A 27,948-nucleotide genomic window follows, 5' to 3' on the forward strand; every position below is an offset into this window, starting at 1 on the left:
GTTGTTGTGACCTCTGGAGGAATGACCTGTGATGTTGTGACCTCTGGAGGAATGACCTGTGTTGTTGTGACCTCTGGAGGAATGACCTGTGTTGTTGTGACCTCTGGAGGAATGACCTGTGATGTTGTGACCTCTGGAGGAATGACCTCTGTTGTTGTGACCTCTGGAGGAATGACCTGTGTTGTTGTGACCTCTGGAGGTATGACCTGTGTTGTGACCTCTGGAGGAATGACCTGTGTTGTTGTGACCTCTGGAGGTATGACCTGTGTTGTTGTGACCTCTGGAGGTATGACCTGTGTTGTTGTGACCTCTGGAGGTATGACCCTGTTGTTGTTGTGACCTCTGGAGGTATGACCTCTGTTGTTGTGACCTCTGGAGGAATGACCTGCGATGTTGTGACCTCTGTGACCTCTGGAGGTATGACCTGTGTTATGACCTCTGAAGGTATGACTTGTGATGTTGTGACCTCTGGAGTAATGACCTCTGTTGTTGTGACCTCTGGAGAATTACCTCTGTTGTTGTGACCTCTGGAGGTATGACCCTGTGTTGTTGTGACCTCTGGATGTATGACCTGTGATGTTGTGACCTCTGGAGGAATAACTTCTGTTGTTGTCACCTCTGGATGTAAGACCTGTGTTGTTGTGACCTCTGGAGGAATTACCTGTGATGTTGTGACCTCTGGAGGTATGACTTGTGATGCTGTGACCTCTGGAGGTATGACCTGTGTTGTTGTTACCTCTGCCGGAATGACCTGTGTTGTGACCTCTGAATGACCTGTGTTGTTGTGAACACTTGAGGAATTACCTGTGATGTTGTGACCTCTGGAGGAATGATTCGTGATGTTGTGACCTCTGGAGGAATTACCTCTGTTGTTGTGACCTCTGGATGTAAGACCTGTGTTGTTGTGACCTCTGGAGGAATTACCTCTGTTGTTGTGACCTCAGGAGGAATGAACTGTGTTGTGACTTCTGAAGCATTTGCTGCTGTTGTTGTGGCCTCTGGAGGAATGAACTGTGTTGTTGGAACTTCTGCAGGGATGACATGGGATGCGGTGACCTCTGATGTTTTTACCTCATGTGTAGTAGACTCTGGTGTATTGATCTTTAATGTGGTGACCTCTGGTGTTTTGACCTCTTGTGTGATGACCTCTGATGTGTGAACCTCTTTAGTAGTGACCTCTGGTTGAGTGACCTCTGTTGTAGTGACCTTTGGTGTGGTGACCTCTGGTGTGGTGACCTCTGATGTATGAACCTCTTTAGTAGTGACCTCTGGTTTAGTGACCTCAGTTGTAGTGAGCTTTGGTGTGGTGACCTCTGGTGTGGTGAACTCTGATGTGTTAACCTCTTTAGTAGTGACCTCTGGTATAATGACCTTTGATGTCATGACCTCTGGTGTGGTGACCTTTGATATCGTGACCTCTGGTGTGGTGACCTCTGGTTTAGTGACATTTGGTGCTTTGACCTCCAGTATGGTGACCTCTGTTGTGGTGACCACTGCTGTAGTGACCTCTGGTATAATGACATTTGATGTCGTGACCTCTTGTGCAGTGGCTTCTGGTGTGGTGACCTCTGGTGTGTTGACCTCTATTGTGGTGACCTCTGGTATTTTGACCTCTAGAGTAGTGACTATTGGTGAAGTAACCTCCTGTGTAGTGAGCCTTGAAGTAGTGACTTCTGCTTTTGATGCCGTGGCGTTTTGATTAATGGGTTTTGTTGTTTTGACCCCTTGGGTGCTGACCTCTTGAAAAGTATCCTTTGGTGTGGTAATATTTTGTGTAACTACTTCCGCTGTGGTGACTTCAGCAGTAGTGGCGTCTTTGGTGGTGACCTCTGGTGTTCTGACCTCTGCAGTTGTAAACTTGTTGGTGTTAAACTCTGGTGTTGTGACCTTTGGAGAAAATAATTCAATGGTGTTAACCTCTGGTGTTGTGATCTTTGGAGAAAATAATTCTTTGGTGTTAACCTCTGGTGTTATGGCCAGTTCAGTAGTGACCTCTTTGATGTTAACTTCTGTGTTGTGGCCTGTTCAGTAGTGACCTCTTTGATGTTAACCTCTGGTGTTATGGCCTGTTCAGTAGTGACCTCTTTGATGTTAACCTCTGGTGTTGTGGCCTGTTCAGTAGTGACCTCTTTGTTAACTTCTGGTGTCATGGCCTGTTCAGTAGAGACCTCTTTTGTGTTAACCTCTGGTGTTATGACCTGTTCAGTAGTGACCTCTTTGATGTTAACCTCTGGTGTCATGGCCTGTTCAGTAGAGACCTCTTTTGTGTTAACCTCTGGTGTTATGGCCTGTTCAGTAGTGACCTCTTTGATGTTAACCTCTGGTGTTATGGCCTGTTCAGTAGTGACCTCTTTTGTGTTAACTTCTGGTGTTGTGGCCTGTTCAGTAGTGACCTCTTTGGTGTTAACCTCTGGTGTTATGGCCTGTTCAGTAGTGACCTCTTTTGTGTTAACTTCTGGTGTTATGGCCTGTTCAGTAGTGACCTCTTTTGGTGTTAACCTCTGGGGTTATGGCCTGTTCAGTAGTGACCTCTTTGATGTTAACCTCTGGTGTTATGGCCTGTTCAGTAGTGACCTCTTTTGTGTTAACCTCTGGTGTTATGGCCTGTTCAGTAGTGACCTCTTTGGTGTTAACCTCTGGTGTTATGGCCTGTTCAGTAGTGACCTCTTTGATGTTAACCTCTGGTGTTGTGGCCTGTTCAGTAGTGACCTCTTTGGTGTTAACCTCTGGTGTTATGGCCTGTTCAGTAGAGACCTCTTTTGTGTTAACTTCTGGTGTTATGGCCTGTTCAGTAGTGACCTCTTTGGTGTTAACCTCTGGTGTTATGGCCTGTTCAGTAGTGACCTCTTTTGTGTTAACCTCTGGTGTTATGGCCTGTTCAGTAGTGACCTCTTTGATGTTAACTCTGGTGTTATGGCCTGTTCAGTAGTGACCTCTTTGTGTTAACTTCTGGTGTTGTGGCCTGTTCAGTAGTGACCTCTTTGGTGTTAACTTCTGGTGTTATGGCCTGTTCAGTAGTGACCTCTTTGATGTTAACCTCTGATGTTGTGGCTGTTCAGTAGTGACCTCTTTGGTGTTAACCTCTGTTTATGGCCTGTTCAGTAGTGACCTTTTTGATGTTAACCTCTGGTGTTATGGCCTGTTCAGTAGAGACCTCTTTTGTGTTAACCTCTGGTGTTATGGCCTGTTCAGTAGTGACCTCTTTGGTGTTAACCTCTGGTGTTATGGCCTGTTCAGTAGTGACCTCTTTGATGTTAACTTCTGGTGTTATGGCCTGTTCAGTAGTGACCTCTTTTGTGTTAACCTCTGGTGTTATGGCCTGTTCAGTAGTGACCTCTTTGATGTTAACCTCTGGTGTTATGGCCTGTTCAGTAGTGACCTCTTTGATGTTAACCTCTGGTGTTATGGCCTGTTCAGTAGAGACCTCTTTGTGTTACTCGGTATGGCTGTCAGTTGACCTCTTTGTGTTAACTCTTATGGCCTGTTCAGTAGTGACCTCTTTGATGTTAACTTCTGGTGTCATGGCCTGTTCAGTAGTGACCTCTTTGATGTTAACCTCTGGTGTTGTGGCCTGTTCAGTAGTGACCTCTTTGATGTTAACTTCTGGTGTTATGGCCTGTTCAGTAGTGACCTCTTTGATGTTAACCTCTGGTGTTGTGGCCTGTTCAGTAGTGACCTCTTTGGTGTTAACCTCTGGTGTTATGGCCTGTTCAGTAGTGACCTCTTTGATGTTGACCTCTGGTGTTATGGCCTGTTCAGTAGTGACCTCTTTGGTGTTAACTTCTGGTGTTATGGCCTGTTCAGTAGTGACCTCTTTGATGTTAACCTCTGGTGTTGTGGCCTGTTCAGTAGTGACCTCTTTGGTGTTAACCTCTGGTGTTATGGCCTGTTCAGTAGTGACCTCTTTGATGTTAACCTCTGGTGTTATGGCCTGTTCAGTAGTGACCTCTTTGATGTTAACCTCTGGTGTTATGGCCTGTTCAGTAGTGACCTCTTTGATGTTAACCTCTGGTGTTGTGGCCTGTTCAGTAGTGACCTCTTTGATGTTAACCTCTGGTGTTATGGCCTGTTCAGTAGTGACCTCTTTGATGTTAACCTCTGGTGTTGTGGCCTGTTCAGTAGTGACCTCTTTGATGTTAACCTCTGGTGTTATGGCCTGTTCAGTAGTGACCTCTTTGATGTTAACCTCTGGTGTTGTGGCCTGTTCAGTAGTGACCTCTTTGATGTTAACTTCTGGTGTTGTGGCCTGTTCAGTAGTGACCTCTTTGATGTTAACCTCTGGTGTTATGGCCTGTTCAGTAGTGACCTCTTTGGTGTTAACCTCTGGTGTTATGACCTGTTCAGTAGTGACCTCTTTGGTGTTAACCTCTGGTGTTGTGGCCTGTTCAGTAGTGACCTCTTTGATGTTAACCTCTGGTGTTATGGCCTGTTCAGTAGTGACCTCTTTGATGTTAACCTCTGGTGTTATGGCCTGTTCAGTAGTGACCTCTTTGGTGTTAACCTCTGGTGTTATGGCCTGTTCAGTAGTGACCTCTTTGATGTTAACCTCTGGTGTTATGGCCTGTTCAGTAGTGACCTCTTTGATGTTAACCTCTGGTGTTATGGCCTGTTCAGTAGTGACCTCTTTGATGTTAACCTCTGGTGTTATGGCCTGTTCAGTAGTGACCTCTTTGATGTTAACCTCTGGTGTTATGGCCTGTTCAGTAGTGACCTCTTTGATGTTAACCTCTGGTGTTATGGCCAGTTCAGTAGTGACCTCTTTGATGTTAACCACTGGTGTTATGGCTTGTTCAGTAGTGACCTCTTTGGTGTTAACCTCTGGTGTTATGGCCTGTTCAGTAGTGACCTCTTTGATGTTGACCTCTGGTGTTGTGATCTTTGGAGAAAATAATTCTTTGGTGTTAACCTCTGGTGTTGTGACTTTTGCAGTTGTGACCTCTTTGGTGTTAATCTCTGGTGTTTTGACCTTTGCAGTTGTGACCTCTTTGGTGTTAACCTCTGGTGTTGTGACCTTTGCAGTAGTCGCCTCTTTGGTGTTAATCTCTGGTGTTGTGATCTTTACAGAAGTGACTTCGTTGGTGTTGACCTGTGGTTTTGTGACCTCTGGAGAAAATAATTCTTTAGTGCTAACCTCTTGTGCTGTGACCTTTGCAGTTGTGACTTCGTTGGAGTTGACCCCTGGTGTTGTGACCTTTGCAGTTGTGACTTTGTTGGAGTTGACCCCTGGTGTTGTGACCTTTGCAGTAGTGACTTCGTTGGAGTTGACCCCTGGTGTTGTGACCTTTGCAGTTGTGACTTTGTTGGAGTTGACCCCTGGTGTTGTGACCTTTGCAGTAGTGACTTTGTTGGAGTTGACCCCTGGTGTTGTGACCTTTGCAGTAGTGACTTCGTTGGAGTTGACCACTGGTGTTGTGACCTTTGCAGTAGTGACTTCGTTGGTGTTAACCTCTGGTGTCGTGTCTTTGAATGTTTCATTAGTGGCGTTGACCTTTGATGTAATGTATGGCTCTGTGATCTCCTTTCTTGTTGCTTCTCTAGTGATGCCATCGTATGTCGTGGTCTCTTTTGTCGAAAACCCAGACGTGGTTCTTTCTTTTGTTGCGACTTCGGATGCTGTAAACGACTGTGTGTTGACATTAGACACATTCCCAACCAGATTTTCGCTTGTAGTCAGCAATGAGGAGACTCTGCTTGGTGAACTGAACCAACCAGAATTGGCTAGTTGAGGAGGGACTGTGGGCGGAACACTATTTGGTGAAGGTTTTATTGACAAATTAACACCAGACGATGATTGAATTGTCGATACAGCTGTTGGTTGGCTAGTTGATTCGATAGTTGGTTGGTCAATCGTTTTGGAAGTTGATTGGTCAATAGTTTGGGAAGTTGATTGGTCAATTGATGAGACAGTTGACTGGTCTATTGATGAGACGGTTGAATGGTCTATTGATGCGACTGTTGATTGGTTGATTGATGAGACAGTTGATTGGTCAATAGTTTGGGTAGTTGATTGGTTAATTGATGCAACAGTTGTTTTATTTATAAATGTGAATACTGACTGGTCAGTTGATTTTGCAGTTTGAACAACATTCGTTGATTGGTCTATTGAAGCGACAGTTGACTGGTCAATTGATGAGACAGTTGATTGATCTTTTGATGTGACTGGTGATTGGTCAATTGATGAGACAGTTGATTGATCTTTTGATGTGACTGGTGATAGGTCTATTGATGCAACTGTTGAATGGTCTATTGATGCGAGTGTTGATTGGTCAATTGATGAGACAGTTGATTGGTCTATTGATGATACAGTTGATTGGTGTATTGATGAGACAGTTGATTGGTCTATTGATGCGACTGTTGATTGGTCAATTGATGATACAGTTGAATGGCCTATTGATGCGACTGTTGATTGGTCGATTGATGTGACTGTTGATTGGTCAATTGATGCGACAGTTGATTGGTCTATTGATGAGACAGTTGATTGGTCTATTGATGCGACTGTTGATTGGTCAATTGATGAGACAGTTGAATGGTCTATTGATGCGACTGTTGATTGGTTAATTGATGCAACAGTTGTTTTATTTATAAATTTGAATACAGACTGGTCAGTTGATTTTGCAGTTTGAACAACATTCGTTGATTGGTCTATTGAAGCGACAGTTGATTGGTCAATTGATGAGACAGTTGATTGATCTTTTGATGTGACTGGTGATTGGTCAATTGATGAGACAGTTGATTGATCTTTTGATGTGACTGGTGATTGATCTTTTGATGTGACTGGTGATTGGTCTATTGATGCAACTGTTGAATGGTCTATTGATGCGACTGTTGATTGGTCAATTGATGAGACAGTTGATTGGTCTATTGATGATACAGTTGATTGGTCTATTGATGAGACAGTTGATTGGTCTATTGATGCGACTGTTGATTGGTCAATTGATGATACAGTTGAATGGCCTATTGATGCGACTGTTGATTGGTCGATTGATGTGACTGTTGATTGGTCAATTGATGCGACAGTTGATTGGTCTATTGATGAGACAGTTGATTGGTCTATTGATGCGACTGTTGATTGGTCAATTGATGCGACAGTTGATTGGTCTATTGATGAGACAGTTGATTGGTCTATTGATGCGACTGTTGATTGGTCAATTGATGAGACAGTTGAATGGTCTATTGATGCGACTGTTGATTGGTCGATTGAATTGATGAGACAGTTGATTGGTCTATTGATGAGACAGTTGATTGGTCAATTGATGAGACAGTTGAATGGTCTATTGATGCGACTGTTGAATGGTCTACTGATGCGACAGTTGATTGGTCTATTGATGAAACTGTTGATTGGTCAATTGATATAACTGTTGATCGGTCTGTTGATGCTCCAAATTGAACGTTATAAGTTGACTGATCAATTGATCCAATAGTTGATTGGTCCATTGGTACGGTTGTTGGCTGGTCTGACAGAGCAGTTGATTGGTCAGTTGTCGTCGATGTTGATTGGTCAGCGGAGATGGGATTTAATGGATCTGTAGAGGCAATTAATTGATCTGTTGTTGCAGATGTAGATTGGTCTGTTAGTAATGTAGAATATGTATCATTACTCGATTGGTTGGGGGCTGTAGGAAGTCCACCATTCAACGATTGGTCAATCAATGCGACATTTGATTGGTCTATCAATGCGACAGTTGATTGGTCAATCGATGCGATAGTTGATTGGTCGATTGATGCAGCAGTTGATTGGTCGGTCGATGCGACAGTTGATTGGTCGATTGATACAGCAGTTGATTGGTCGATCGATGCGACAGTTGACGGGTCTATCGATGCGGCAGTTGATTGGTCTATCGATGCGGCAGTTGATTGGTCTATCGATACAACAGTTGATTGGTCCATTGGTACGTCTGTTGTGTGATCAGTAAATGCCGTGAATTGGTCAGTAGTAGGATAAACAGACGGGATAGTTGATTGATGCATTGCTTGCTTACTTGATAAAGCGATAAATTGTTTGCCTCGTTGACTTGTCGACAAACCTATTCTATCGTTGGTTTCATAATTTATTTGTATCGGAAAGACATCATTTGCAGAACGATCAATATTATTTAATTGGCCGGACGGTCCTGTTGAAGGTTTCGTTGATCTCATTGAATTCGCCACGTTTGTAGTTCCATCTGATTCTGCCGTAGGCGATACGGCATTGTATGTTGGATCGAATTTTCCAGATAAATATATACCGTTCATTGATTGGTCCTTGTATCCAGTAGATTCGATATGATTGGTTGATAAGTGAGCGCTAGCTGGTTCAACACTGTTGTCTGATTGACCGGTGAGTTTGTTAGCGTATTGATTTCTGTACCGGGTCACGGGTTCGTTTGCTGGCTGTAAAATCACCTGTGGCGATGACACGATTTTGTCACGTGCTGAGAAAACTATACCATGGCCATTGGTATTTAAAATGTTGCTATCGTGTCTAGCACCATTCGGGATATGTCTAAACTGAGAGATGGTTGAAGTTTTTCTAAAACCTGCTTCATTTGGTATGTGTCGAAACTGAGAGGCGTTTTGTCTGTTCTTCGCACCTCGCGCTTGCTTGAATTTGAATTCACTGGGGGATTTTCTTGGTCCGCTATGTGTTGGCTTTGGTGGTAACCTATACTGTGTTTTACTCTGTGTGTTGCTCACTGTTTGTGCTGTTTGTATGCGAAACTGCGGATTTGCTATGGCAGCGTCATGGGGGTGTAAATTAGTCCTGAGATCGGGGTCACCCATATGCTTATCCAGTTTTTGGTAGTAGGGTGGGGCCGGATCAAGTCGAGGCTTCATTAAAATATCTTCCGTTGTATATGAAGTTTCCATTGTTGGGCGCGTTATCGAAGATTGCCCGGGCTTCGATTTTACTGCGTTGTGGGTATCAAACGTGTTTAAAGTACGAACAGCTGAGGAAGATGTCCTTTGTGAAAACGCTTGCTGATTATTCGTTATGGTCTTCTTGCTCGAATGATTTGGTCCGTTCGTTTTGGTTACGTTGATAACTGTTTGAATTTGACCGGTATTAGAATTCTGATGAGTTACCTCCCCTAGTCTGCCTGTGGCACCAGTAAATGTCACTGATCGGTTTGTTGTAATATTGTTGATGGGTTCGGTACTTCTGACGTTATTGATATTAACAGATTTTACTGTTGGATCTGTGGTAGCCTTCTGTCCGGACTTTGCAGAGGCCGTTAGACTAGCATTACTGTTCTGGGTACTTCTATGGACACCTTCGGCTGGAGAAGGCTTTTTACGAAGGGTGCTAGTTCCTAGTCTACTTAAAATTGGAAAATTGAAACGATGGCTTCTTTTACGATGATTCTTCCTGTTTTGTTGTTTCCTCTGAGTTGGTCCCTGTTTGTTAACGGTGGTCTGAATTTGTCCATGGTTGCTGACAGCCGTCCGAATTTGTCCTTGATTGTTGGCAGCCGTCTGAATTTGTCCCTGATTGTTGGCAAACGTCTGAATGTGTCCATTGATTTTGGCAGCCGTCTGAATTTGTCCCTGATTGTTGGCAGCCGTTTGAATTTGTCCATGGTTGTTGGCAGTCGTCTGAATTTGTCCCTGATTGTTGGCAGCCGTCTGAATTGGTCCATGGTTGTTGGCAGTCGTCTGAATTTGTCCCTGATTGTTGGCAGCCCCTTGATTTTGCCCTCGGTTGGTTGTTTCTACTGGGCGCCGTTTTGGCTTCTGAATTCCAACTCGAAGTCCAGTAAATCGTTGAAAAGGAAATCCATTCCTGGTTTGAAGTTTTCTATTTCTGGATAGCTTTGGTGTCGTTTTTACTGCTTTCACCGATTTTTTGTTGTTAAACGTTTGGGGGTTCGTCTGCAAGACAGGAGATATTCCACGATTAACTGCATTTGGAGGCTTCTTGAAAGAGTTTGGTACGTTGTTTGAATTCAATGTTTGAACACTTTGACTGACTGGAGATGATTTCGTTCTGGGCTTCGTATTCTGTATTGCTTTTATTCCTCGCAGTTTAAATAGATTAAAATCCTGTTTTAGTTTTATCTTATGATTTACAACTTTATTCTCGGCTTTATTTGGATTCGGATTTATTTTAGAATTAACCGTAGGCGTAGTTCTTTGTTGATTGGTGATCTGCTTCTGGTTCAAAGGTCGACTAGCGAGACTAGCAGCCTGCTGAGGAAGATTTGTTGCCTGTTGGGGAATATTCTTAACTTGTCGAGGAAGATTCGTGGACTGTTGGGGATTCGCGACCTGTTGTGGAAGGATCGCGCGCTGCTTCTGGCTTTTAATTGTTTGCATTGCGTTTTCGGTCTGAATATTTGAATTTGAAGGCAGCATATTAGTACTTTGATGGTTAGATGTCTGTTGATTGGTTGTTTGCGTCAGAATTCCTTGGTTAGCGTTAGCAGTTTGCACGTGAGATCTTATTTGTTCATTTCTTACCTGGGCCTGAGATCCTTGTTGGCGATTCGTCAATTGAGGGCTATTGAATTGTTGGTCAGTTGTAGGGCGTGACACAAAGCTGGGTCCCTGTGGTTGAAAACTTGAAACTCTGACATCACCGGCGAATGGCTCTCGTCTTTCTACAACACGTGACCCCATGACCTCTTTCTTTTGACTGTTGCCATGCTTGTTGAGGACGCTTTGCTGTGGTTGAAAACTTGTTTTAGGGATAGTATGTCTGCGCATGTGCGATCTCACGTCGCCATTAAGTGGGCGTACCTGGTTTTGATTAGTTGGAAGTGACAAAAGGTCAGATTTGCCAACTGTATCAACTTTATTTGACGACGAATGAGAAGGTCCAATACTCGGGGCTTGGAATACTTTTGAGGCCAAACTGCGCCCGATTTCTGTTTGAAGTTGTTTAACGTGCGAAACGCTCAGGTCATGATGAGCCGTTGCGTGTATATGGGATCTAGTGACGTCAGAAGGTGGGCGCGGTTTCGTGTGTGACTTCACAGTATCAACATTTGCTGCACGTGGACGTTGATTGACAGGTTGTAGGCGTGGGAACTTAAATGTCGTCTGTTTCCTAGTTGGGGCACGATTACTGGTGGGTGAAGAAGAACTTACAGGGGACAGCCCGGTCAGAGATAAGGGGCCGACAATCTGGTCCTTATACGTAATCTTGGGTGGGGACTTGGGCGGCGCGTTCGGATGAGAAACAGTGAAAGGTCCTGAGAGTTGGGCGCTGACGGCACCGAATATACACAGCCATACCAAGACAAAGAGGTCACGTCTACCTGGAACAGAACAAACAATGGGTCTGATGTATTGTTCAACCTGGAACAGAACAAACAATAGGTCTGGTGTATTGTTCTACCTAGAACAGAACAAACAATAGGTTTGGTGTATTGTTCTACCTAGAACAGAACAAACGATAGGCCTTATGTATTGTTCTACCTGGAACATAACAAACAATAGGGTGGTGTATTGTTCTACCTAGATCATAACAAAAAATAGGGTGGTGTATTGTTCTACCTAGATCATAACAAAAAATAGGTCTGGTGTATTGTTCTACGTGAAACAGAACAAACGATAGGTCTGGTGTATTGTTCTACCTGGAACATAACAAACAATAGGTCTGGTGTATTGTTCTACCTGGAACATAACAAACAATAGGTCTGGTGTATTGTTCTACCTGGAACATAACAAACAATAGGTCTGGTGTATTGTTCTACCTGGAACATAACAAACAATAGGTCTGGTGTATTGTTCTACCTGGAACATAACAAACAATAGGTCTGGTGTATTATTGTTCTACCTGGAACATAACAAACAATAGGTCTGGTGTATTGTTCTACCTGGAACATAACAAACAATAGGTCTGGTGTATTGTTCTACCTGGAACATAACAAACAATAGGTCTGGTGTATTGTTCTACCTGGAACATAACAAACAATAGGTCTGGTGTATTGTTCTACCTGGAACATAACAAACAATAGGTCTGGTGTATTGTTCTACCTGGAACATAACAAACAATAGGTCTGGTGTATTGTTCTACCTGGAACATAACAAACAATGGGTCTGGTGTATTGTTCTACGTGAAACAGAACAAACAATAGGTCTGGTGTATTGTTCTACGCGAAGCAGAACAAACAATGGGTCTGGTGTATTGTTCTACGTGAAACAGAACAAACAATGGTTCTGGTGTATTGTTCTACGTGAAACAGAACAAACGATAGGTCTGGTGTATTGTTCAATCTGGAACATAACAAACAATAGGTCTGGTGTGTTGTTCTACCAGAAAGAGAACAAACAATGGGTCTGGTGTATTGTTCTACGTGAAACAGAACAAACAATGGTTCTGGTGTATTGTTCTACGTGAAACAGAACAAACGATAGGTCTGGTGTATTGTTCAATCTGGAACATAACAAACAATAGGTCTGGTGTGTTGTTCTACCTGGAAGAGAACATAACAAACAAACAATAGGTCTGGTGTATTGTTCTACCTGGAACATAACAAACAATAGGTCTGGTGTATTGTTTCTACAGTAACAGAACAGAACAAACGATAGGTCTGGTGTATTGTTCTACCTGGAACAGAACAAACAATAGGTCTGGTGTATTGTTCTACCTGTAACAGAACAAACAATAGGTCTGGTGTATTGTTCTACACAGCTTTACTCGTATGTCTGAAGTTTCCCCCTCTTCCCTTCCGTATTTAATGACCGAAACCAAAAGAGGTAACCTGTATCATTTCGGAGTACTGTAACCACTTAGTTGATGTTTGAAGTGATCTAAGGAGTAACTACACGTAGATCAGTTCTGATAGCTATGCCACATCAGTTGGTATATTGATGAAGCGAAGGGAGGTAACTGTGTAGATCAGTTCGATAAGCTAAACCTCTTAGTTGTAAAGTGAGTGAAGTCGAAGGGAGTTAACTCTGGTAGATCAGATCGATAGCAACTTAGATTGCATACGAGTGATAGTGGTTCGGAGGTAAACCTCTATAATCAGTTCGATACCTGCACCACTTAAGTTGATCTGATTGAAGCAAAGGGATGTAAATCTGGAGTAGATCAGTTGATAAGCTATAACGCCACTTAGATGATATTTGAGTGAAGCGAAAGGGAGGTAATCTCTGGTAGATCAGTTCGATAGCTGTACCACTTAGTTGATATTGATGAAAGCGAAGGGAGGTAACTCTGGTATATGATCGAGATAGCTATAACCACTTAGTTGATATTGAGTATAGCGAAGGGAGGTAACTCTAGTAGATCAGTTCGACTCTAGCTATACCACGATCTTAGTTGATAATGAGTGAAGCGAAGGGAGGTAACTTAGTAGATCTGTTCGATAGCTATATCCACTTAGTGTTGGTATCGAGTAGATAGCGAAGGGAGGTAACTTTAGTAGATCAGTTCGATAGCTATATACCACTTAGATGATGTTAGTGAAGTCGAAGGGAGTAACTCTGGTTAGAAGTTCGATAGCTATACCACGTTAGTTTGGACGAAGGAGGTAACTCAGTTCGTTCGATAGCTATACCACTTAGTTGATATTGAGTGAAGCGAAGGGAGGTAGTTAACTCTGGTAGATCAGTTCGATAGCTATACCACTTAGTTGATATTGAGTGAAGCGAAGGGGGTTAACTCTGGTAGATCAGTTCGATAGCTATACCACTTAGTTGATATTGAGTGAAGCGAAGGAGGTAACTCTAGTAGATCAGTTCGATAGCTATACCACTTAGTTGATATTGAGTGAAGCGAAGGGAGGTTAACTCTGGTAGATCAGTTCGATAGCTATACCACTTAGTTGATATTGAGTGAAGCGAAGGGAGGTAACTCTGGTAGATCAGTTCGATAGCTATACCACTTAGTTGATATTGAGTGAAGCGAAGGGAGGTAACTCTAGTAGATCAGTTCGATAGCTATACCACTTAGTTGATATTGAGTGAAGCGAAGGGAGGTAACTCTAGTAGATCAGTTCGATAGCTATACCACTTAGTTGATATTGAGTGAAGCGAAGGGAGGTAACTCTAGTAGATCAGTTCGATAGCTATACCACTTAGTTGATATTGAGTGAAGCGAAGGGAGGTTAACTCTGGTAGATCAGTTCGATAGCTATACCACTTAGTTGATATTGAGTGAAGCGAAGGGAGGTAACTCTGGTAGATCAGTTCGATAGCTATACCACTTAGTTGATATTGAGTGAAGCGAAGGGAGGTAACTCTGGTAGATCAGTTCGATAGCTATACCACTTAGTTGATATTGAGTGAAGCGAAGGGAGGTAACTCTAGTAGATCAGTTCGATAGCTATACCACTTAGTTGATATTGAGTGAAGCGAAGGGAGGTAACTCTAGTAGATCAGTTCGATAGCTATACCACTTAGTTGATATTGAGTGAAGCGAAGGGAGGTAACTCTGGTAGATCAGTTCGATAGCTATACCACTTAGTTGATATTGAGTGAAGCGAAGGGAGGTAACTCTGGTAGATCAGTTCGATAGCTATACCACTTAGTTGATATTGAGTGAAGCGAAGGGAGGTAACTCTAGTAGATCAGTTCGATAGCTATACCACTTAGTTGATATTGAGTGAAGCGAAGGGAGGTAACTCTGGTAGATCAGTTCGATAGCTATACCACTTAGTTGATATTGAGTGAAGCGAAGGGAGGTAACTCTAGTAGATCAGTTCGATAGCTGTACCACTTAGTTGATATTGAGTGAAGCGAAGGGAGGTAACTCTAGGTTAGATCAGTTCGATAGCTTACCACTTAGTTGATATTGAGTGAAGCGAAGGGAGGTAACTCTGGTAGATCAGTTCGATAGCTATACCACTTAGTTGATATTGAGTGAAGCGAAGGGAGGTAACTCTGGTAGATCAGTTCGATAGCTATACCACTTAGTTGATATTGAGTGAAGCGAAGGGAGGTAACTCTAGTAGATCAGTTCGATAGCTATACCACTTAGTTGATATTGAGTGAAGCGAAGGGAGGTAACTCTAGTAGATCAGTTCGATAGCTATACCACTTAGTTGATATTGAGTGAAGCGAAGGGAGGTAACTCTGGTAGATCAGTTCGATAGCTATACCACTTAGTTGATAGTGAGTGAAGCGAAGGGAGTTAACTCTGGTAGATCAGTTCGATAGCTATACCACTTAGTTGATATTGAGTGAAGCGAAGGGAGGTAACTCTGGTAGATCAGTTCGATAGCTATACCACTTAGTTGATATTGAGTGAAGCGAAGGGAGGTAACTCTGGTAGATCAGTTCGATAGCTGTACCACTTAGTTGATATTGAGTGAAGCGAAGGGAGGTAACTCTGGTAGATCAGTTCGATAGCTATACCACTTAGTTGATATTGAGTGAAGCGAAGGGAGGTAACTCTAGTAGATCAGTTCGATAGCTATACCACTTAGTTGATATTGAGTGAAGCGAAGGGAGGTAACTCTAGTAGATCAGTTCGATAGCTATACCACTTAGTTGATATTGAGTGAAGCGAAGGGAGGTAACTCTAGTAGATCAGTTCGATAGCTATACCACTTAGTTGATATTGAGTGAAGCGAAGGGAGGTAACTCTGGTAGATCAGTTCGATAGCTATACCACTTAGTTGATATTGAGTGAAGCGAAGGGAGGTAACTCTGGTAGATCAGTTCGATAGCTATACCACTTAGTTGATATTGAGTGAAGCGAAGGGAGGTAACTCTGGTAGATCAGTTCGATAGCTATACCACTTAGTTGATATTGAGTGAAGCGAAGGGAGGTAACTCTGGTAGATCAGTTCGATAGCTATACCACTTAGTTGATATTGAGTGAAGCGAAGGGAGGTAACTCTGGTAGATCAGTTCGATAGCTATACCACTTAGTTGATATTGAGTGAAGCGAAGGGAGGTAACTCAGTAGATCAGTTCGATAGCTATACCACTTAGTTGATATTGAGTGAAGCGAAGGGAGGTAACTCTGGTAGATCAGTTCGATAGCTATACCACTTAGTTGATATTGAGTGAAGCGAAGGGAGGTAACTCTGGTAGATCAGTTCGATAGCTATACCACTTAGTTGATATTGAGTGAAGCGAAGGGAGGTAACTCTGGTAGATCAGTTCGATAGCTATACCACTTAGTTGATATTGAGTGAAGCGAAGGGAGGTAACTCTAGTAGATCAGTTCGATAGCTATACCACTTAGTTGATATTGAGTGAAGCGAAGGGAGGTAACTCTAGTAGATCAGTTCGATAGCTGTACCACTTAGTTGATATTGAGTGAAGCGAAGGGAGGTAACTCTAGTAGATCAGTTCGATAGCTATACCACTTAGTTGATATTGAGTGAAGCGAAGGGAGGTAAATCTAGTAGATCAGTTCGATAGCTATACCACTTAGTTGATATTGAGTGAAGCGAAGGGAGGTAACTCTAGTAGATCAGTTCGATAGCTGTACCACTTAGTTGATATTGAGTGAAGCGAAGGGAGGTAACTCTAGTAGATCAGTTCGATAGCTATACCACTTAGTTGATATTGAGTGAAGCGAAGGGAGGTAACTCTGGTAGATCAGTTCGATAGCTATACCACTTAGTTGATATTGAGTGAAGCGAAGGGAGGTAACTCTAGTAGATCAGTTCGATAGCTATACCACTTAGTTGATATTGAGTGAAGCGAAGGGAGGTAACTCTAGTAGATCAGTTCGATAGCTATACCACTTAGTTGATATTGAGTGAAGCGAAGGGAGGTAACTCTGGTAGATCAGTTCGATAGCTATACCACTTAGTTGATATTGAGTGAAGCGAAGGGAGGTAACTCTGTAGATCAGTTCGATAGCTGTACCACTTAGTTGATATTGAGTGAAGCGAAGGGAGGTAACTCTGTAGATCAGTTCGATAGCTATACCACTTAGTTGATATTGAGTGAAGCGAAGGGAGTAGTAGATCAGTTCGATAGCTTACCACTTAGTTGATATTGAGTGAAGCGAAGGGAGGTAACTCTAGTAGATCAGTTCGATAGCTATACCACTTAGTTGATATTGAGTGAAGCGAAGGGAGGTAACTCTAGTAGATCAGTTCGATAGCTATACCACTTAGTTATTGATGGATATTGAGATGAACGAAGGGAGTAACTCTGTAGATCAGTTCGATAGCTATACCACTTAGTTGATATTGAGTGAAGCGAAGGGAGGTAACTCTAGTAGATCAGTTCGATAGCTGTACCACTTAGTTGATATTGAGTGAAGCGAAGGGAGGTAAATCTAGTAGATCAGTTCGATAGCTATACCACTTAGTTGATATTGAGTGAAGCGAAGGGAGGTAACTCTGGTAGATCAGTTCGATAGCTATACCACTTAGTTGATATTGAGTGAAGCGAAGGGAGGTAACTCTAGTAGATCAGTTCGATAGCTGTACCACTTAGTTGATATTGAGTGAAGCGAAGGGAGGTAACTCTTAGTAGATCAGTTCGATAGCTATACCACTTAGTTGATATTGAGTGAAGCGAAGGGAGGTAACTCTAGTAGATCAGTTCGATAGCTATACCACTTAGTTGATATTGAGTGAAGCGAAGGGAGGTAACTCTGGTAGATCAGTTCGATAGCTATACCACTTAGTTGATATTGAGTGAAGCGAAGGGAGGTAACTCTGGTAGATCAGTTCGATAGCTATACCACTTAGTTGATATTGAGTGAAGCGAAGGGAGGTAACTCTGGTAGATCAGTTCGATAGCTATACCACTTAGTTGATATTGAGTGAAGCGAAGGGAGGTAACTCTAGTAGATCAGTTCGATAGCTATACCACTTAGTTGATATTGAGTGAAGCGAAGGGAGGTAACTCTGGTAGATCAGTTCGATAGCTATACCACTTAGTTGATATTGAGTGAAGCGAAGGGAGGTAACTCTAGTAGATCAGTTCGATAGCTATACCACTTAGTTGATATTGAGTGAAGCGAAGGGAGGTAACTCTGGTAGATCAGTTCGATAGCTATACCACTTAGTTGATATTGAGTGAAGCGAAGGGAGGTAACTCTGGTAGATCAGTTCGATAGCTATACCACTTAGTTGATATTGAGTGAAGCGAAGGGAGGTAACTCTGGTAGATCAGTTCGATAGCTATACCACTTAGTTGATATTGAGTGAAGCGAAGGGAGGTAACTCTAGTAGATCAGTTCGATAGCTATACCACTTAGTTGATATTGAGTGAAGCGAAGGGAGGTAACTCTAGTAGATCAGTTCGATAGCTATACCACTTAGTTGATATTGAGTGAAGCGAAGGGAGGTAACTCTAGTAGATCAGTTCGATAGCTATACCACTTAGTTGATATTGAGTGAAGCGAAGGGAGGTAACTCTAGTAGATCAGTTCGATAGCTATACCACTTAGTTGATATTGAGTGAAGCGAAGGGAGGTAACTCTGGTAGATCAGTTCGATAGCTATACCACTTAGTTGATATTGAGTGAAGCGAAGGGAGGTAACTCTGGTAGATCAGTTCGATAGCTATACCACTTAGTTGATATTGAGTGAAGCGAAGGGAGGTAACTCTGTAGATCAGTTCGATAGCTATACCACTTAGTTGATATTGAGTGAAGCGAAGGGAGGTAACTCTAGTAGATCAGTTCGATAGCTTACCACTTAGTTGATATTGAGTGAAGCGAAGGGAGGTAACTCTGGTAGATCAGTTCGATAGCTATACCACTTAGTTGATATTGAGTGAAGCGAAGGGAGGTAACTCTGGTAGATCAGTTCGATAGCTATACCACTTAGTTGATATTGAGTGAAGCGAAGGGAGGTAACTCTGGTAGATCAGTTCGATAGCTATACCACTTAGTTGATATTGAGTGAAGCGGAGGGAGGTTATTAACTCTGACAGAAAACGAGAACGCGAGACAATTAGCAGCTGTAAATACCCCTCATGTATGACCTTGACTGTATATAATTGATGAATAAAACAAAATAAGCCCGTCATTAATATGTTTACTAAAAAGATAAAATCTTTACGAATTGTTGTGTAAGAGGAATGGGTCGATGTGGTCTGTACACAACGTTAAAGTAATATAGTCTCTAATACAAGCGTTTATCACGCCGGAGACCCGGGTTCTTGTGGTCGGTGTAGGAGAGTCTCAGGTTGAAATTAAGGAAATCTCAAGACAGAGGGCCGGTAGTGTAAAAGGAGGGCCAGTGTTACCTATACATAGTGTTAAATACGTTATAAGCTGGCTTAGTCAATAAAAAAAGTAAACCTCGTGTATAAAATGTATGTCTTTGTACATTGGTGTTGGATTACCTCCTGAGTAGCGCAGCTGCCAGAAGCAGACGACTCCACCCAGCTTGTCTAATGCCCCGCCTTTCATTATTGAAGTTACGTCACATGTGTTACAAGCTCCGCCCATCTGAAATAAAAACAAAAAATAAACAAATATTGTAAATCGCGGCATACATGTCAAATTTTAAAGGCCCACTACCTTTCCGGAGCAAAATTTAAAAGTTTCTTAAAAACATTAATACCAAAAGAAAATATATATCGATGGCTTAAGATGAGGTTACAACACCAAACATATGCAAGATTTCCTGTCTAATGTACGATAACAGTGGAGATTCATTTCGCTGTTTTGCCGTGTGGCGCAGTGATAGTCAACTACCGCGCGGCATTTAGGACGACGGCGGGAAACATAAAACGACCCGCATTATGAAAATTAACATTTTATTTATTCTAATTAAACAGTTCTGAAGGTGATGATAAGTGTGCTAGTAAACGTATAGTTAATAACTTCTGCGACTCTACAAAATTATTGATCTCGTTTTACATTCCTATTTTAAAAATTAAAAGCCGTTTCGGAAAGGTAGTGGCCTTTTAAAGGTTAAAGGTCAGTCAGTAACTAACTTGTCGCCACTGATGGTTATAACAGTCGTTCAATAAGTCCTTGTGAACTTATTATCATTCTAGTCACGGGTCGGCTGACAGGAATGTGTCATGTTAGTTACGGAAATAAAGCCAGGGAAACATAAAAGACATGACGTAATACACAAAGGAGACACGAATCGGAAATGACGTAATTCACAAAGGTTCTGCAATATTTATATTTCATTTAAAATACATTACATGGAATACCACATCCTCAATACTCCAGGGGTTCCGATCATTTACGATTTCTGCACGTGTAAAGATATCAAATGCATTACTTGTACCGTTGTTTGATGTTAAGAAAATGTTCAAGGCCCACTTCCTTTCCGAAAATTTTTTTCTTGAAAACAGCAATAACATAAAAAATTCACATAAAATGTGGTTACAACACCAAACAAATACAAATTCCTCCGTAATCTATGTTAGCAATGAAGATTTATTTCGCCCTTTCGCCGTCTGCCGCAGTGATAGTTAGGACGACGGCGGGAACAAAGACGACCCGCGATAGGAAAATTAAATTTGATTTATTTTATTCAAATTAATCAGAAGATGATGGTAAGTGTAGTATTAACGTTAAGTTAATAAATTTTACAACTTCGCTAGTCAAGGATGAATTTCAGTACGTAATACTCTGTTGTTACAGGCAGAGTATCGTACTGAATACCCTTGGCTAGCGAAGTTGTAAATGTTGTGACTATTTTCCCATTTTCATGACTACATGTAAACATGCCTTTTCATTTACGTGATTTTATCCATCCAGTGTATGACCAAATAAAACTGACGTATTTATACAATATAAAGTAAAATATCTACGTTTACAAGATCAGTTCATTAAAACAAATTAATAATACTTTCGTCGACATCAGCAAAATCCTGACTTTTATTTGCCTTTACGATACTTGACTAGCGTGTGCTAATTTTGGATTCCTATTATACAGAGAATATATTAGATCAATCACAACTGACAAACCAATTACTCTCAAGTGTTTGAACTAGCGCTGAAGTTGACAGTTTATATTTATGGAAAAGAAAGAAAAAAGAAAAAAAAAGAGTTCGCAATATGCTTATCAATTATATGATCATATTTAAAAAAGGAAAACCTTATCTTTTTTTATTCTAAAACTTTAAACAAGAGAAATATACTTACATCAGAAAAATATGCGGCGTGCTTCAGCTAGTTTAGATAATAAATCCCTTCCTTTTCTATTCAGTGTTTAATTAAATCATTATCAACAATCACTGACCGTTTTTTTTCACCACTGGAATCCGATATATCTGATTTGTCTCTTTACAAATTTCTCTCACTTTTTTGTATCAACTTCCCGTTATCTCTGTTTTTCGTCTGTGTCAATTAATCCGTCTGTCTGTCCAGTGTGCGATAACTCCTAATCAGTTTTCTTTAATCCTTTTACGTGTCTGTGCTTTCTAATGCTGAAATCATTGTCCGGTTTTGGGAACCCTTTTTTTTCTTTGCCCTAGCGGTGTAATACTGAAGCTGTATCTGGCATTCGGAATCAGTCTGTAGTCCGAACGATTTAATTCTGAGACCAGTATCCGTTTTCTGAACCGTCTTTTGTTCTTGTGATCAAATAATGAAGCCGATTCCGTTTTTCTGAATCCGTCCGTCCGTCCGTGCAGTCTTTTATCGTCTGCCCATTAACTGATGTACTTGGTGTCCCGGCTTTCCCTGACGGGCGTTACACTGTCTTTGTCAGTCACTCTCCGTACACTGTATGTGTGATTGGCATAGTTTGCATGCTAATCAGGTCTAATTAGGACGCCATACTTATTCGAATCATTAACTCGATCATCATCGTATATAAGACAAAATGGTGACAAGTCTTTGTTAACCTGACACCTAGTCAAAACAGGCCTTTGTCTGATCTCAGAATGAAAAAGGACCGAGTTTTCCATACGTCAAATTCACATATAAGATTTTATTGTAAAAATTGTATTTATTGATTTCTCGCACGTTCCTTATTGACTGATCTGAAAGTTCTTACCCGGGATACACCTATTAACCTCATTATATCTGATTGTATTAACCTGCTGTACACAAATAAATAAATATATATATCAATAAATGAATAAAAAAATGATTGAGCGAATGAACGAACGAACGAAGAAACGAACCAACCAACGAACCAACAAACGAATAGATGAATAATGAATATGTTAGGGGATAACGATTTTTAGTTACATGTACATGACGTTTTAACATGAAAGTGATGTTTTCGGAAACACATGAGCTGCATGTAACGTTGGAATCTAGAATGTGTCAAAAATACTAATCTAAATTAAAAGCTTTTCCCTACTATGCCCAGAAATAGTAAATGGAACTCATATTTTACCCGATTTTGGTCATAACGACATGTCTTGTTTACTCTTGGAATATTAGGATATCAGAGAGAAAGAAAGAGAAAATAAGATGAGAGGCGATTTTAATGTCAAAACGAATTATAATATACATATCCGGAATAGACTTAGTTAGCTGAAATTGTAACGTAAAAGCTATCAATGAAAAATCTATATAGAACGTATTTTGAAACATTTCAATAAAGTGATTTCTTGATTAAAAGGGTTTATCTATAATATTGAACGCTGCTTGAAAAACCAATGTAAAACCAATCTTCCATTAACTTTACAATGAGTAAACCCAGGCTCTCCAAGAACAGAATCTTAATTTGTCAACACCAATAAATGTGGTTACAACCATAAAGTTTATCATAAATAGACTTTAAAACACAAATGTCATATTTGATTACTTCTAATCAGTACTTCTGTAGTTACTGGTGATCATAGAGGCTGAGTCTGTCTCAGCAACTGTTTGTTTCGTTTTTATTAACTTGCCATCAAAACTGAATAGTACACTACGATATGTAAATCTATCAACATTTTCAATTTCACTAAAAAAATCGCTGTTACGTAATCTATCATCATCTCTGTGCTAACAGTAAGTTGCCGATTGTCACAGTTATATTTAAAAGAGTATATCCATATGGATAAATATCTGTCAAAAATGTTTAAATATAATTTGACAAACCAGTCGTCCCTTTATGCTCAGTGGGAGCAGAAATAAGATTGAACCGAGTTAGTAATGTTTGACGGATCCCTGTGGTGTAATCTAAATTTACATATATAGTGAGATTGTTTGACGGGTCCCTGTGGTGTAATCTAAATTTACATATATAGTGAGAATGTTTGACAGATTCCTGTGGTGTAATCTATTATTACCTGTGGTGAGAATGTTTGACGTGTCCCTGTGGTGTAATCTATTATTACCTGTGGTGAGAATGTTTGACGGGTCCCTGTGGTGTATTCTATTATTACTGTGGTGAGAATGTTTGACGGGTCCTTGTGGTGCAATCTATTATTACTGTGGTGAGAATGTTTGACAGATTCCTGTGGTGTAATCTATTATTACCTGTGGTGAGAATGTTTGACGGGTCCCAGTGGTGCAATCTATTATTACCTGTAGTGAGAAAGTTTGACAAGTCCCTGTGGTGTCTGTTAATTATTATAAGTAAGATATTTTACTGTACACAATCCATCATGTTCAAACAAAAAGTGTGACAATAGATTATGTTAATGAGCTAAATAGAAATCAAAGTAGACATTATACACAACAGATTAAATTAGCGATTTACTGAATTTATAATCAAAATGTATAACAGAAATGTTCATTTCGTAGATATTTGGTTCTTTTCATTATTACTGTCAAACTCACCCTCGATACTTCAGTGGGTTATTATAACTGTCGTTATATAACGTCAGTTAGTAACCCCAGGAGTATCGAAGATGTCAAAAAATATAAATGATGATGAGAAGAAAATATACAATTTATGCCGAAGCATTGAAATAAATCAAAATTAACTTGAGATAAATGAAGTTAAAAATCTGATCGATCACTATGTGATTAAAATTCACACGCGGTCCAGGTAAAGATCGCACTACTGCTTATTTATATAGCTATCTACATCTGAATACCTGTGTTAATCATAGGCTTTTGGCTCTATAGATATACGAATACCCCTTTATTTTATAATACTGTGTATTATACAGTATAACACACATACATATATATGGGTCTCAGTATATTTATAGAACCAAAAGCCTATGATTTCAATATACTTAGATCCAACTTTTTTCGTAACCAAACAATTACGCGATTTTCATTTCAAAACAAATTAGAAGCGAATAAAATTCTTAGGTTTGAAATTGAATGGAAAGATCTTTCACTCTAGATGAGATAATTATTAATTTATGTATATATACAATAATATATGTATCGAAGATAAATATTCACGAAACAATATACTTCAATAGCAGAATTCGCGAAAGTAATTTTTACGGTTACTGTTTCGTGATTCCATTACACAGGGGACTGCCGAAATATTGTGGTCGTCAACTTATAAAAAAAAAATAAAAAATACATATCTGGACATTTTTGTTACTTTTATTGAAGTTGATGAGATTTTTATGAAATTTAATGATGGCATTTCAAAATGAAAGCAGGCACTTCATTAGAGTAACATGTGGTTTTGCTCAGTAATTTGTAAAAAAAGGAATTCTTTTACATTTTCTCCTGTGGTAATAATAATAACACAATAATCAATTTTATTTGCATTTTTTACATCCACATACAAGGCTAGAGAAGAATTTAGAAAAAATAACGTTATATGTATCAAACTATAATAATAAAACAAGAACAACTCATGCATTCAGCAAGTCCGCTTTCCTCAGTTCAAACGACTTTTAAATAAAGAGACCTAAATCCTGCAGAAGTTGTGGTTCGTTAGATGACAATAACTTTACTAAATTTTCATAGTCCGTGAACATAAAGTTAATTTTGTATTTAGATAAGAAAGTTTTTCTTTCAGTAGAATTTCTGTGCACTTGAGGATGAGGTATTTGCATAACCGATGCTGGCGAGGTATCTTTTTCAGTCCTACAAGCTTCAATTTCTAGGTTGTGATTAGAAACAGAACGACTACTGATTTTAAGATCTAGCTGATGGTACGATATTATGTAACTAACATAATACATATGTATGTAAATCGGAAAACATTTCATCATATCAGTCATTAACTGTAACTTAATTAAGTAATTAAGCATGGTTTTCTATAATTAAATGAGGTATTTGAGTGACAGCCTAATAAAATATTTTTTAATGATCTGTCATGAAATTAACATATCTTTATAGTATACATTTATAATATTAGTACGAAACACGGCGTTTTATATACAGTGAATAAACAAGTTATAAAAATGTAGCAATGGACCGGAAACGTCACCGAACGGGGATAAACAATACAATTTAATTCAAACAACACAAATAACCTGAATGGAATATAGAGCTGTTTTTAGAATGTCTGACACCTTAACCACTCAGCCACCATGGCCTTGAGGTAACGGGCTAGTGGTAAAATGTCTGACACCTTAACCACTCAGCCACCATGGCCTTGAGGTGACGGGCTAGTGGTAAAATGTCTGACACCTTAACCACTCAGCCACCATGGCCTTGAGGTAACGGGCTAGTGGTAAAATGTCTGACACCTTAACCACTCAGCCACCATGATGCAGAAGTGGAGGGCTAGTGGTAGAATGTCTGACATCTTAACCACTCGGCCACCATGGCCTTGAGGTAACGGGCTAGTGGTAAAATGTCTGACACCTTAACCACTCAGCCACCATGGCCTTAACCACTCAGCCACCATGGCCTTGAGGTGACGGGCTAGTGGTAAAATGTCTGACACCTTAACCACTCAGCCACCATGGCCTTGAGGTAACGGGCTAGTGGTAAAATGTCAGACACCTTAACCACTCAGCCACCATGGCCTTGAGGTGACGGGCTAATGGTAAAATGTCTGACACCTTAACCACTCAGCCACCATGGCCTAGAGGTGAAGGGCTAGTGGTAAAATGTCAGACATCTTAACCACTCGGCCACCATGATGCAGAAGTGGAGGGCTAGTGGTAGAATGTCTGACACCTTAACCACTCAGCCACCATGGCCTAGAGGTGAAGGGCTAGTGGTAAAATGTCAGACATCTTAACCACTCAGCCACCATGGCCTTGAGGTGACGGGCTAGTGGTAAAATGTCTGACACCTTAACCACTCAGCCACCATGGCCTTGAGGTAACGGGCTAGTGGTAAAATGTCTGACACCTTAACCACTCAGCCACCATGGCCTTGAGGTGACGGGCTAGTGGTAAAATGTCTGACACCTTAACCACTCAGCCACCATGGGCTAGAGGTGAAGGGCTAGTGGTAAAATGTCAGACATCTTAACCACTTGGCCACCATGATGCAGAAGTGGAGGGCTAGTGGTAGAATGTCTGACACCTTAACCACTCAGCCACCGTGACCTAGAGATGGAAGGCTAGTGGTAGAAGGTCAGACACCTTGACCATTCAGCCACCATGACACAGAGGTGAAGGGCTAGTTGTAAAATGTCAGACACCTTAACCACTCAGCCGCCATGACCCAGAGGTGGAGGGCTAGTGGTCGAATATCAGACACCTTTAAAATCACTCAGTCACCATGACCCACGCTGGTAGTAGAATGGCAGATACCTTAACCACTTAGCCACCATGACCCAGAGGTGGAGGTATAGAGTAGAATACCTGACACATTAACCACTCTACCACAATGACCTAGAGGTAGAGGGCTAGTGAAAGAATGTCAGACACCTTACCCACTAAGCCACTGTGACCCGGTCAGAAGATGGAGGGGTTGAATTGTAACTCCCTCTGGAGGATAATTGTTTGAAAAACCATGGTTACATTGCACTTTTTTGTTAATAGCTCTCCACGTAGAAAGAAACTGTTTATTATGATGCAAAAATTATGTAAGTATGTTTAGAGAGTAGTGTCCCCGAACATCGCCCACAACGTGACGCTACCCGAATTGGTACGCAACCAATTTGGTACACTTTTAATATATATGAAGACGCATTATCAGTTTACAATCTAAACTGACAAAAAATTGTCCTGAACAAAAATTAAGGTGCTTAAAAGTAACTGTGACATTTTTCATATATCTTATTCTTTCCTGTTGTTTGTAATCTCTATTTAAACTTGAAAATAATGAAATTGTGAAAAAAATCCGGGAAACGATCGACGTCGTGCGACAACCCTAAAAACATCATATACTTTAAAACAATGACAACAATTGCTGAATGGGATTATTTTGGTAGTTACAAAATTGTATGTAACTGAAATCAACTAAAAAATGTTTGAACTTTCCTTAAATCAATTCAAGCATTTTTTTATAATGCTTAGACATTTGTTAATCAAATCAAATTTAGGAGGTGTACCATTTTGGGTACTCAAACCTGCTGAAACACAGGGCTGGACCGGGCATGCATCAAAGCTCTATTTATACATATAATAAAACTACAACTGAAGGTATCTGTTTGTGGAATGTCAAGAAAAAAAATCTGGATTCAAGTACACATTAGGAAATAATAACAAGTACCTTCCGAAAGTGTACCAATTAGTGTAGCGTCAGGTTAACCATTTTCTGTCATTTGTGTTAATGTATATGCACAAATCCTTTCAAATTTCTAGTCCATATGTAAATTACATATATAACGTAGCTGTTATCGTTAGTTTTTGATTTTTATCATTTTCTCTCAATAATATGAACATTATATGAACCTATTTGATTTGAGCTAAACCCATCATATGAATTCTATGATACAGACTAAGACATTTATAAACATTATAATAACGAGTAACGTTTGCGTAGGTGTTATTTAAAGGAGTTTTATTTTCAACTGAAGAAAATTACCTCTCAGAACATTTTCTGATACAATATGTAAATTACAATGTTAAACTTTGTAATGATAAAAATTGAATATGGGGCAAAATTAACGAAATTACAAAAATCTCGTTGATAACGTCAGAACAAATTGCCATCCATTCACCCTAAACAGCCAAGTACGTGTATAATGAGTTTAGGACCAAACTCAGGTCAGACATGTATGGATAGAATGATCACTGACCAGTTCCGGGGCCGGAGGAAACTCGGGGTGTTGGATTTACTTCAAACCTATCGAGCCTTATACGATAGTCCGATCCCTCGTACCCAGACAAATCGCCCATACTGCCCAGGTTCCATTCAATCAT

General features: G+C 40.5%; 2 protein-coding genes across 2 annotated transcripts; both read right to left on the reverse strand.

Moving 5' to 3' along the window:
* Window positions 1-334: 334 nt before the first annotated feature.
* On the reverse strand, window positions 335-2,287 carry LOC138310745 (salivary glue protein Sgs-3-like). Its single transcript, XM_069252083.1, has one exon. It carries the CDS (start codon window positions 1,381-1,383, stop codon window positions 733-735), a length of 651 nt encoding a protein of 216 aa, XP_069108184.1. The 5' UTR covers window positions 1,384-2,287; the 3' UTR covers window positions 335-732.
* On the reverse strand, window positions 1,971-27,948 carry LOC138310837 (mucin-22-like). The gene is made up of 7 exons (XM_069252161.1): window positions 27,865-27,948; window positions 19,198-19,303; window positions 7,403-11,237; window positions 3,497-7,223; window positions 3,082-3,409; window positions 2,500-2,918; window positions 1,971-2,468 (listed from the first exon to the last, which is right to left on the reverse strand). The coding sequence occupies exons 1-7, from the start codon at window positions 27,946-27,948 to the stop codon at window positions 1,971-1,973; spliced, it is 8,997 nt and encodes a 2,998-aa protein (XP_069108262.1).

Source organism: Argopecten irradians, chromosome 16 (assembly GCF_041381155.1).
Source record: "Argopecten irradians isolate NY chromosome 16, Ai_NY, whole genome shotgun sequence".
Taxonomy (NCBI): domain Eukaryota; kingdom Metazoa; phylum Mollusca; class Bivalvia; order Pectinida; family Pectinidae; genus Argopecten; species Argopecten irradians.